Genomic DNA, 12895 nt, shown 5'->3' with positions numbered 1-12895 from the left:
TTGGCATCAAACTGGTGACAGTTGTGAAAAAAGTAAACAGTTGGAAGAGTTGCAGAGTTAATTACAAATAATGCCATTGTTGGTTAGATGCTTTTCCCATTCATTTAGGCTATTTTCTCTTGAACCGTATGTTCTATCCAATAGAAACTCATGAACAATATGGACACAGATGTATAAAAAAACTATATATGAATACATTTTGTAAAAGTTATTCATGTATAAATTACCAAAATTACGATAGAGTGCCATACATTACTAGTGCTTTTGACCAGGGCCCATGGTAGTGCACTATGTAGGGAATAGAGTGCCATTTGGGATGCATACCTACTCTCTCCCTGTCACTTTTTGTGGTGTAAATCCACTCATAATGTGTGCCAATGATAATACTAGTTATGTTTGTTGTGTCATGTCACATTCAATAAGTGTCTGGTTAATCGCTATGCCAAGGATACATGCAGTAGGCTGCAGGATAATTTCAATACACTATTTTCCTCCCAAAGACAGACAGAGAAAGGCCTGGAGGCTTCCACTACCTAACCTCTAGGTTACACACACATATACTGTACATGCATGTACACACACACACACACACACACACTTAAAAAGAGAGATACACGCACACGCACACACACACGCTCACAAACGGGCACACACACACACACACACACACACTTAAAAAGAGAGATACACGCACACACACACGCTCACAAACGTGCACACACACACACCATAAAAGAGTGTGTTTGTGTGTTTCAGGTGCCTTTCTTCAACATGGTGTGTGACCAGGCTCATGGCGGAGGGCACTGTGAGATGCTGGTTGGCTACTCAGCGGTCTACAGGGTCTGCTTCGGCACTGCCTGCTTCTACCTGATGATGGCGTTGTTCCTCATCGATGTCAAGTCCAGCCAGGACTTCAGAGCGCTCATCCACAATGGGTCAGCAGTAGCCCTGAAGGTTAATTTATATTGGGGAGACGCAGGAGAACTACCATGGCGTATATGTGAATGAAAGTTTGCGTTCTACATGTAATACCACTTTAAGGTGTTTTGTGCTAATACATCGTGTAACACCTGTCCCACTAGTACAGTACTAACGTCAATATCAACAAGTCTATTTGAGGCTACGTGGGCCTATTCCTCACCTGCCTGACCAATGCACCAGTGTCCTTTTTTTAACCAGCTTGTGATACTGTCCACTGCTGTGCTGTTGATTAGAGCAGTGACACGCTCTAGGGGGGTTGATTAGAGCAGTGACACGCTCTAGGGGGGATGATTAGAGCAGTGACACGCTCTAGGGGGGTTGATTAGAGCAGTGACACGCTCTAGGGGGGTTAATTAGAGCAGTGACGCGCTCTAGGGGGGTTGATTAGAGCAGTGACACGCTCTAGGGGGGATGATTAGAGCAGTGACACGCTCTAGGGGGGTTGATTAGAGCAGTGACACGCTCTAAGGGGGTTAATTAGAGCAGTGACGCGCTCTAGGGGGGTTGATTAGAGCAGTGACACGCTCTTGGGGGGTTGATTAGAGCAGTGACACGCTCTAGGGGGGTTGATTAGAGAAGTGACATGCTCTAGGGGGGTTGATTAGAGCAGTGACATGCTCTAGGGGGGTTGATTAGAGCAGTGACGCGCTCTAGGGGGGTTGATTAGAGCAGTGACGCGCTCTAGGGGGTTGATTAGAGCAGTGACGCGCTCTGGGGGGTTGATTAGAGCAGTGACACGCTCTGGGGGGTTGATTAGAGCAGTGACGCTCTCTTAGGGGGGTTGATTAGAGCAGTGATGCGCTCTAGGGGGGTTGATTAGAGCAGTGACGCGCTCTAGGGGGGTTGATTAGAGCAGTGACACGCTCTAGGGAGGTTGATTAGAGCAGTGACACGCTCTAGGGGGGTTGGTTATAGCAGTGATGCGCTCTAGGTGGGTTGAATAGAGCAGTGACGCGCTCTAGGGGGGTTGAATAGAGCAGTGACGGGCTCTAGGGGGGTTAATTAGAGCAGTGACGCGCTCTAGGGGGGTTGATTAGAGCAGTGACGCGCTCTAGGGGGGTTGAATAGAGCAGTGATGCGCTCTAGGGGGGTTAATTAGAGCAGTAACGGGCTCTAGGGGGGTTGAATAGAGCAGTGATGCGCTCTAGGGGGGTTAATTAGAGCAGTGATGTGCTCTAGGGGGGTTAATTAGAGCAGTGATGCGCTCTAGGTGGGTTGAATAGAGCAGTGACGGGCTCTAGGTGGGTTGAATAGAGCAGTGATGCGCTCTAGGGGGGGTTGGGGATGGGAGGGTTACCCTTTGAGAGACGCATGGCCTCTAGCTGGCCCTCTGTGGCATATCTCCCATAAGGCTCTTATTAATGAGAAGCCAGACAGTCATCCACAGGGCCCTGGAACTCCTGGGCACTTCTCAGTGCGCACTAGGGGCAGAATCCTAACTTGAGATCAGTGTTTTGACCTGTACAGGTTTGAAATACTGTAATCGATCAAGACTATACAAGGTGATTACAGCTTCACTTCCCTTAGACCTGCCTACTCAGCTATTCCTCCATTCACTTCCCTTGTGTCATGCAGCTTCTTAACGAAGATGCTCTTCGTCTGCACATCCTCTGTATGTAGGGCAGTATATATTGTAGGTGGGTAGTTGTCCCTAGGTGGTTTCAAACAAACATATCAAAAACATGTTATTATGCGAATGTTAGGCATACAACCATATAACTGGTCCTCTCTGGTCCAAATGCAGGTTCTGGTTTCTGAAGTTCATCACCCTGCTTGGGATGTGTACTGCTGCCTTCTTCATCCCTACTGAGTCCTTCCTGCATGGTGAGCAGCCTGGACACACAATCAAGATTCCCTCTTAGAATACATTGCTAAACTTTCAACACAGAATTGCCCTAGCTGAAAGCAATAGGTGCAGTTATATTTCAATACTGATAGGGGGCACTGTAGACCTACTCATCATCTCACGAGATTCACCCTGCAGTCAAGCCACCATAAATTTCTCTGTGGTTGGATAGTGTTGTGCTAGCAGCAGTAAATCTCATCGTGACACAGTAACTGATTTCAGATTCTACATGTTTTATGGCTGTTCCTCTGCCTCAGAATCTTCTGTGCTATAAGTTCATTATTTAATAGATGACTACAGTATGTTATTCTTGATGAGGAACTGTGTTTTGCAACACACACATAAGAAAACACTCTCATATACAGTACCAGTCAAAAGTTTAGACACACCTACTCATTCCAGTTTTTCTTTATTTGTACTATTTTCTACATTGTAGAATAATAGTGAAGACATCAAAACTATGAAATAACACATATGGAATCATGTAGTAACCAAAAAAAGTGTTAAACAAATCAAAATATATTTTATATTTTAGATTCTTCAAAGTCGCCAACCTTTGCCTTGACGATAGCTTTGCACACTCTTGGCATTCTCTCAACCAGCTTCATGAAGAATGGTTTACAACAGTATTGAAGGAGTTCCCACATATGCTGAGCACTTGTTGGCTGCTTTTCCTTCACTCTGAAGTTCAACTCATCCCAAACCATCTCAATTGGGTTGCGGTTGGGTGATTGTCCTGTTGAAAAACAAATGATAGTTCCACTAAGTGCAAACCAGGTGGGATGGCAAATCGCTGCAGAATGCTGTGGTAGCCATGCTGGTTAAGTGTGCCTTGAATTCTTAATAAATCACTGACAGTGTCACCAGCAAAACACCCCAACACAATCACACCTCCTCCTCCATGCTTCATGGTGGGAACCACACATGCAGAGATCATCCGTTCACCTACTCTGTGTCTCACAAAGACACAGCGATTGGAACCAAAAATCTCAAATTTGGACTCATCAGACCAAAGGACATATTTTCAATGTCCGTTGCTCGTGTTTCTTGGCTCAAGCAAGTCTCTTCTTATTATTGGTGTCCTTTAGTAGTGGTTTCTTTGCAGAAATTTGACCACGAAGGCCTGATTCACGCAGTCCCGTCTGAACAGTTGATGTTGAGATGTGTCTGTTACTTGAACTCTGTGAAGCATTTATTTGGGCTGCAATTTCTGAGGCTGGTAACTCAAATTTACTTATCCTCTGCAGCAGAGGTAACTCTGGGTCTTCCTTTCCTGTGGCTGTCCTCATAAGAGCCAGTTTCATCATAGCGCTTGATGGATTTTGCGACTGCACTTGAATAAACTTTTTTGACCTTCTTGTCTTAAAGTAAGGATGGACTGTCGTTTCTCTTTGCTTATTTGAGCTGTTCTTGCCATAACATGGACTTGGTCTTTTACCAAATAGGGCTATCTTCTGTATACCCCCCACACCTTGTCACAACACAACTGATTGTCTCAAATGCATTAAGAAGGTAATACATTCCACTAATTAACTCTTAACAAGGCACACCTATTAATTGAAATGCACTCCAGGTGACGACATCATGAAGCTGGTTGAGAGAATGCCAAGAGTGTACAAAGCTGCCATCTAGGCAAAGGGGGACTACTTTGAATAATCTCAAATAGAGATTAGATTTAGATTTTTTTTTACATTTATTTTGTGTTACTACATGATTCCATATGTGTTATTTCATAATTGTAATGTCTTCACTATATTATACAAAGTATAAAATAGTAAAACTAAAGAAAAACCCTTGAATGTGTTGTGTCCAAACTTTTGACTGGTACGTATGCCTATATTTAATTTAAAAAGTACATTTGGACTATACACACATTCAGAATGGGCCTGCATCAAGTGAGTTAGACAGCAAACCTGTTTCTTTCTGTCTGTCTTTTTGTTTCTCTCTGTCTGTCTCTCTCTTTCCATTTCTCTCTCTCTCTCCCAGCCTGGCACTACGTAGGCGTGGTGGGAGGATTTGCCTTCATCCTCATCCAACTCAGTCTCATCACAGCATTTGCCCACACCTGGAACAAGAACTGGTGAGAGGGGAGGGAGAGCAGGGAGAGGTGTGTGTGTGTGTGTGTGTGTGTGTGTGTGTGTGTGTGTGTGTAGGGGGGGGGGGGTCCTTGTGCTGGAGAAGGACAGGCCACATCCTCCAACCATAGAAGCGCAAGTTTGACTGGACGTTACCTTGTACTGATCTGTTTCAGCTAGGAGCTGCAGTTTGACTGGACGTTACCTTGTACTGATCTGTTTCAGCTAGGAGCTGCAGTTTGACTGGACGTTACCCTGTACTGATCTGTTTCAGCTAGGAGCTGCAGTTTGACTGGACGTTACCCTGTACTGATCTGTTTCAGCTAGGAGCTGCAGTTCGACTGGACGTTACCCTGTACTGATCTGTTTCAGCTAGGAGCTGCAGTTTGACTGGACGTTACCTTGTACTGATCTGTTTCAGCTAAGAGCTGCAGTTTGACTGGACGTTACCTTGTACTGATCTGTTTCAGCTAGGAGCTGCAGTTTGACTGGACGTTACCTTGTACTGATCTGTTTCAGCTAGGAGCTGCAGTTTGACTGGACGTTACCTTGTACTGATCTGTTTCAGCTAGGAGCTGCAGTTTGACTGGACGTTACCCTGTACTGATCTGTTTCAGCTAGGAGCTGCAGTTTGACTGGACGTTACCTTGTACTGATCTGTTTCAGCTAGGAGCTGCAGTTTGACTGGACGTTACCTTGTACTGATCTGTTTCAGCTAGGAGCTGCAGTTTGACTGGACGTTACCCTGTACTGATCTGTTTCAGCTAGGAGCTGCAGTTTGACTGGACGTTACCTTGTACTGATCTGTTTCAGCTAGGAGCTGCAGTTTGACTGGACGTTACCCTGTACTGATCTGTTTCAGCTAGGAGCTGCAGTTTGACTGGACGTTACCTTGTACTGATCTGTTTCAGCTAGGAGCTGCAGTTTGACTGGACGTTACCTTGTACTGATCTGTTTCAGCTAGGAGCTGCAATTTGACTGGACGTTACCTTGTACTGATCTGTTTCAGCTAGGAGCTGCAGTTTGACTGGACGTTACCTTGTACTGATCTGTTTCAGCAAGGAGCTGCAGTTTGACTGGACGTTACCTTGTACTGATCTGTTTCAGCTAGGAGCTGCAGTTTGACTGGACGTTACCTTGTACTGATCTGTTTCAGCTAGGAGCTGCAGTTTGACTGGACGTTACCTTGTACTGATCTGTTTCAGCTAGGAGCTGCAGTTTGACTGGACGTTACCCTGTACTGATCTGTTTCAGCTAGGAGCTGCAGTTTGACTGGACGTTACCTTGTACTGATCTGTTTCAGCAAGGAGCTGCAGTTTGACTGGACGTTACCCTGTACTGATCTGTTTCAGCTAGGAGCTGCAGTTTGACTGGACGTTACCCTGTACTGATCTGTTTCAGCTAGGAGCTGCAGTTTGACTGGACGTTACCTTGTACTGATCAGTTTCAGCTAGGAGCTGCAGTTTGACTGGACGTTACCTTGTACTGATGTGTTTCAGCTAGGAGCTGCAGTTTGACTGGACGTTACCCTGTACTGATCTGTTTCAGCTAGGAGCTGCAGTTTGACTGGACGTTACCTTGTACTGATCTGTTTCAGCTAGGAGCTGCAGTTTGACTGGACGTTACCTTGTACTGATCTGTTTCAGCTAGGAGCTGCAGTTTGACTGGACGTTACCCTGTACTGATCTGTTTCAGCTAGGAGCTGCAGTTTGACTGGACGTTACCCTGTACTGATCTGTTTCAGCTAGGAGCTGCAGTTCGACTGGACGTTACCCTGTACTGATCTGTTTCAGCTAGGAGCTGCAGTTCGACTGGACGTTACCTTGTACTGATCTGTTTCAGCTAGGAGCTGCAGTTCGACTGGACGTTACCCTGTACTGATCTGTTTCAGCTAGGAGCTGCAGTTCGACTGGACGTTACCCTGTACTGATCAGTTTCAGCTAGGAGCTGCAGTTTGACTGGACGTTACCTTGTACTGATCTGTTTCAGCTAGGAGCTGCAGTTTGACTGGACGTTACCTTGTACTGAGCTGTTTCAGCTAGGAGCTGCAGTTTGACTGGACGTTACCTTGTACTGATCTGTTTCAGCTAGGAGCTGCAGTTTGACTGGACGTTACCTTGTACTGATCTGTTTCAGCTAGGAGCTGCAGTTTGACTGGACGTTACCCTGTACTGATCTGTTTCAGCTAGGAGCTGCAGTTTGACTGGACGTTACCTTGTACTGATCTGTTTCAGCAAGGAGCTGCAGTTTGACTGGAAGTTACCTTGTACTGATCTGTTTCAGCTAGGAGCTGCAGTTTGACTGGACGTTACCTTGTACTGATCTGTTTCAGCTAGGAGCTGCAGTTTGACTGGACGTTACCTTGTACTGATCTGTTTCAGCAAGGAGCTGCAGTTTGACTGGACGTTACCTTGTACTGATCTGTTTCAGCTAGGAGCTGCAGTTTGACTGGACGTTACCTTGTACTGATCTGTTTCAGCTAGGAGCTGCAGTTTGACTGGACGTTACCTTGTACTGATCTGTTTCAGCTAGGAGCTGCAGTTTGACTGGACGTTACCCTGTACTGATCTGTTTCAGCTAGGAGCTGCAGTTTGACTGGACGTTACCTTGTACTGATCTGTTTCAGCAAGGAGCTGCAGTTTGACTGGACGTTACCCTGTACTGATCTGTTTCAGCTAGGAGCTGCAGTTTGACTGGACGTTACCTTGTACTGATCTGTTTCAGCTAGGAGCTGCAGTTTGACTGGACGTTACCCTGTACTGATCTGTTTCAGCTAGGAGCTGCAGTTTGACTGGACGTTACCTTGTACTGATCTGTTTCAGCTAGGAGCTGCAGTTTGACTGGACGTTACCTTGTACTGATCTGTTTCAGCTAGGAGCTGCAGTTTGACTGGACGTTACCTTGTACTGATCTGTTTCAGATAGGAGCTGCAGTTTGACTGGACGTTACCCTGTACTGATCTGTTTCAGCAAGGAGCTGCAGTTTGACTGGACGTTACCCTGTACTGATCTGTTTCAGCTAGGAGCTGCAGTTCGACTGGACGTTACCCTGTACTGATCTGTTTCAGCTAGGAGCTGCAGTTCGACTGGACGTTACCTTGTACTGATCTGTTTCAGCTAGGAGCTGCAGTTCGACTGGACGTTACCCTGTACTGATCTGTTTCAGCTAGGAGCTGCAGTTCGACTGGACGTTACCCTGTACTGATCAGTTTCAGCTAGGAGCTGCAGTTCGACTGGACGTTACCTTGTACTGATCTGTTTCAGCTAGGAGCTGCAGTTTGACTGGACGTTACCCTGTACTGATCTGTTTCAGCTAGGAGCTGCAGTTTGACTGGACGTTACCTTGTACTGATCTGTTTCAGCTAAGAGCTGCAGTTTGACTGGACGTTACCTTGTACTGATCTGTTTCAGATAGGAGCTGCAGTTTGACTGGACGTTACCCTGTACTGATCTGTTTCAGCAAGGAGCTGCAGTTTGACTGGACGTTACCTTGTACTGATCTGTTTCAGCAAGGAGCTGCAGTTTGACTGGACGTTACCTTGTACTGATCTGTTTCAGCTAGGAGCTGCAGTTTGACTGGACGTTACCCTGTACTGATCTGTTTCAGCTAGGAGCTGCAGTTTGACTGGACGTTACCTTGTACTGATCTGTTTCAGCTAGGAGCTGCAGTTTGACTGGACGTTACCTTGTACTGATCAGTTTCAGCTAGGAGCTGCAGTTTGACTGGACGTTACCCTGTACTGATCTGTTTCAGCTAGGAGCTGCAGTTTGACTGGACGTTACCTTGTACTGATCTGTTTCAGCTAGGAGCTGCAGTTTGACTGGACGTTACCCTGTACTGATCTGTTTCAGCAAGGAGCTGCAGTTTGACTGGACGTTACCTTGTACTGATCTGTTTCAGCTAGGAGCTGCAGTTTGACTGGACGTTACCCTGTACTGATCTGTTTCAGCTAGGAGCTGCAGTTTGACTGGACGTTACCTTGTACTGATCTGTTTCAGCTAAGCGCTGCAGTTTGACTGGACGCTACCTTGTACTGATCTGTTTCAGCTAGGAGCTGCAGTTCGACTGGACGTTACCCTGTACTGATCAGTTTCAGCTAGGAGCTGCAGTTTGACTGGACGTTACCCTGTACTGATCAGTTTCAGTTAGGAGCTGCAGTTTGACTGGACGTTACCCTGTCCTTATCTGTTTCAGCTAGGAGCTGCTCCTCTCCTCTGCAGCTGCTGCAGTGGGCTAGGGTTTCCATTTCTCCCATTCAGGGTCGTCTGTAACTCATGATTCAACTCAATGCAATACAACTTTAAGGGGAAGTTCAGAAGGCATGGTCTGGGCACAAGAGTGCAGCACAATTACATATCCTTTACTTCCTATACATCCCAGGTGGCTACTGGCACCTTAATTGGGAAGGACGGGCTTATAGTAATGGCTGGAACGGAATGAATTCAATGTATCAAACGCATGGTTTCCATGTGTTTGACACCACTCCATTCACTCTATTCCAGCCATAGTTATAAGCCATCCTCCCCTCACCATTCTCCTGTGCTACACATGTAGCATAGAGTATGTATCATATCACTTTGACTGCCCTGCTCAGTCCCTCACTGGCCTGCTATCTGTCTCCTCTGCTCCACCTCTCCTCCCCTCTCCAACATCGCTGTATAAATCCAACAGACTTGTTTTAATAAAAACTGTCCTCAAAGGGAGGGCCTCAAACAACACTACTACTGCTTACCCTCTCTCTCTCTCTGTAGCTTTTTCATCTCTCCCTCCATCCCATCTCTCTGTCCAACTTCTCTTATTTGTTCTCTCGCTCTCTCTCCTCCGTCTTTCCTTCTCTCTCCCCTCTCCCTTTCTGTTTCTCTCTCTCTCTCGCCCCCTTTCTGTTTCTCTCTCTCTCTCGCCCCCTTTCTGTTTCTCTCTCTCTTTCTCTCTCCCCTCTCCCTTTCTGTTTCTCTCTCCTCTCTCCCTTTCTGTTTCTCTCTCTCTCTCTCTCTCTCTCTCTCTCTCTCTCTCTCTCTCTCTCTCTCTCTCTCTCTCTCGTATGGCGGAAGTTCAGCTTTACAGCGTTATTGAAATTTAAGGGAAATGTGCTGCATATGTCTGCTCAATCGGCAATGATCTTTACATTTTCTATTGCGCAATCTGTACCGCCTCACTGATACAGACTGAATAGAGCCCTCTGTCACTGACCTAAACCAGCTGTCCTGTCACTGACCTAAACCAGCTGTCCTATCACTGACCTAAACCAGCTGTCCTGTCACTGACCTAAACCAGCTGTCCTATCACTGACCTAAACCAGCTGTCCTATCACTGACCTAAACCAGCTGTCCTGTCACTGACCTAAACCAGCTGTCCTGTCACTGACCTAAACCAGCTGTCCTATCACTGACCTAAACCAGCTGTCCTGTCACTGACCTAAACCAGCTGTCCTGTCACTGACCTAAACCAGCTGCCCTATCACTGACCTAAACCAGCTGTCCTATCACTGACTTAAACCAGCTGTCCTGTCACTGACCTAAACCAGCTGTCCTGTCACTGACCTAAACCAGCTGCCCTGTCAATGACCTAAACCAGCTGCCCTGTTAATGACCAAAACCAGCTGCCCTGTCACTGACCTAAACCAGCTGGCCTGTCACTGTCCTAAACCAGCTGGCCTGTCACTGTCCTAAACCAGCTGCCCTGTCACTGACCTAAACCAGCTGCCCTGTCACTGACCTAAACCAGCTGCCCTGTCACTGACCTAAACCAGCTGCCCTGTCACTGACCTAAACCAGCTGTCCTGTCAATGATCTAAACCAGCTGCCCTGTTAATGATCTAAACCAGCTGCCCTGTTAATGACCTAAACCAGCTGCTCTGTCACTGACCTAAACCAGCTGCCCTGTCAATGACCTAAACCAGCTGCCCTGTCTGTTGAGTCTGTCTCTCTCAGGGTGTGCAGGTCAGGGATGCTGGGTTTTTGAGTGGAAAAAGATTGAGTTTCAGAAAAGGGGAATGGAGAGAAAGGGGAAGAGAGGAAAGGAGAGGGGAAGAGAGGGAAGAGAGGAGAGGGAATAGAGGAGAGGAGAGAGGAGAGGTAATAGAGGAGAGGAGAGAGGAGAGGGAATAGAGGAGAAGAGAGAGGAGAGGGAACAGAGGAGAGGTAATAGGAGAGAGGAGAGGGAACAGAGGAGAGGGAATAGAGGAGAGGGGAGAGGGAACAGAGGAGAGGGAATAGAGGAAAGGAGAGTCGAAGTGAGGGAAGAGAAGAGAGGGAATAGAGGAGAGGAGAACGGAGAGGGAACAGAGGAGAGTGAATAGAGGAGAATAGAGAGGAGAGGGAACAGAGGAGAGGGAATAGGAGAGGAGAGGGAACAGAGGAGAGGGGAGAGAGGAGAGGGAATAGGGGAAAGGAGTCGAAGTGAGGGAAGAGAAAAATATTGAGTTTCAGAAAAGGGGAATGGAGAGAAAGGGGAAGAGAGGAAAGGAGAGGGGAAGAGAGGGAAGAGAGGAGAGGGAATAGAGGAGAGGAGAGAGGAGAGGTAATAGAGGAGAGGAGAGAGGAGAGGGAATAGAGGAGAAGAGAGAGGAGAGGGAACAGAGGAGAGGGAATAGGAGAGAGGAGAGGGAACAGAGGAGAGGGAATAGAGGAGAGGGGAGAGGGAACAGAGGAGAGGGAATAGAGGAAAGGAGAGTCGAAGTGAGGGAAGAGAAGAGAGGGAATAGAGGAGAGGAGAGAGGGAACAGAGGAGAGGGAATAGAGGAGAGGAGAGAGGAGCGGGAACAGAGGAGAGGGAATAGAGGAGAGGAGAGAGAAGAGGGAATAGAGGAGAGGAGAGAGGGAACAGAAGAGAGGGAATAGAGGAGAGGAGAGGGAATAGAGGAGAGGAGAGAGGGAACAGAGGAGAGGGAATAGAGGAGAGGAGAGGGAATATAGGAGAGAAGAGAGGAGAGGGAATAGAGGAGAGGAGAGGGAATATAGGAGAGAGGAGAGGGAATAGAGGAGAGGGAATATAGGAGAGGGAATAGAGGAAAGAAGAGGAGAAGAGAGGGAACAGAGGAGAGGGAATAGAGGAGAGGAGAGGAGAGGAGAGGGAAGAGAGGATAGGGAATAGAGGAGAGGAGAGAGGAGAGGGAACAGATGAGAGGGAATAGAGGAGAGGAGAGGGAATAGAGGAGAGGAGAGAGGAGAGGGAACAGAGGAGAGGGAATAGAGGAGAGGCGAGAGGGAACAGAGGAGAGGGAATAGAGGAGAGGAGAGAGGAGAGGGAATAGAGGAGAGGAGAGAGGGAACAGAGGAGAGGGAATATAGGAGAGGAGAGGGAATATAGGAGAGAGGAGAGGGAATAGAGGAGAGGGAATAGAGGAGAGGGAATAGAGGAGAGGAGAGGGAATATAGGAGAGAGGAGAGGGAATAGAGGAGAGGGAATAGAGGAAAGAAGAGGAGAAGAGAGGGAACAGAGGAGAGGGAATAGAGGAGAGGAGAGGAGAGTAGAAGAGAGGAGAGGGAATAGAGGAGAGGGAATAGAGGAGAGGAGAGAGGAGAGGGAACAGAGGAGAGGGAATAGAGGAGGGGAGAGAGGGAATAGAGGAGAGAGGAGAGGGAACAGAGGAGAGGGAATATAGGAGAGAAGAGAGGAGAGGGAACAGAGGAGAGGGAATAGAGGAGAGGAGAGGATGGGGAAGAGAGGAGAGAGGATCTGTCGAATTTCCCATTAGGCAATGGGCATCCAGATGTTATTTCCATTTACCAACGTAATGTTATTTTAAACAACAATTTTAATATCCATTTATCATCCATCAATCTGTCATGAGCCAATTGAATGAGCACTTTATTATGGTAGTGATGGTTGCTGGTGGGTATGTGTTTATGTATTTAAGTGTCATAAACCTTTCATCAGTCAACTGCACGACTCTACAATTAATATGATGTTATTAGGTTTTATAGTATGTTGGCTGCACCAGAGCAAGCATTGGGCACTCAAGTCACCCTGCGTAACTATGACCCTTGCTTAA

At 47.1% G+C, this 12895-nt stretch overlaps 1 protein-coding gene across 3 annotated transcripts in view; it reads left to right on the top strand.

Annotated features, from left to right (window-relative positions):
• The window catches only part of LOC110517630 (serine incorporator 4-like), a 61271-nt gene that overhangs the window by 24390 nt on the left and 23986 nt on the right, over positions 1 to 12895 (top strand). For all 3 annotated transcript variants that reach the window (XM_090222792.1, XM_090222793.1, XM_090222791.1), the window contains exons 3-5: positions 757 to 935; positions 2726 to 2805; positions 4814 to 4907. In XM_090222792.1, the coding sequence (XP_090078918.1) occupies positions 757 to 935; positions 2726 to 2805; positions 4814 to 4907 (353 nt within the window). The remainder of the gene's footprint in view (positions 1 to 756; positions 936 to 2725; positions 2806 to 4813; positions 4908 to 12895) is intronic.

The sequence above is a fragment of the Oncorhynchus mykiss genome, chromosome 26, assembly GCF_057628025.1.
Source record: "Oncorhynchus mykiss isolate SJ-2025 chromosome 26, ASM5762802v1, whole genome shotgun sequence".
Taxonomy (NCBI): domain Eukaryota; kingdom Metazoa; phylum Chordata; class Actinopteri; order Salmoniformes; family Salmonidae; genus Oncorhynchus; species Oncorhynchus mykiss.
Note: the sequence above shows the minus strand (reverse complement) of the source record. Positions and strands in the feature narration are given on the sequence as shown.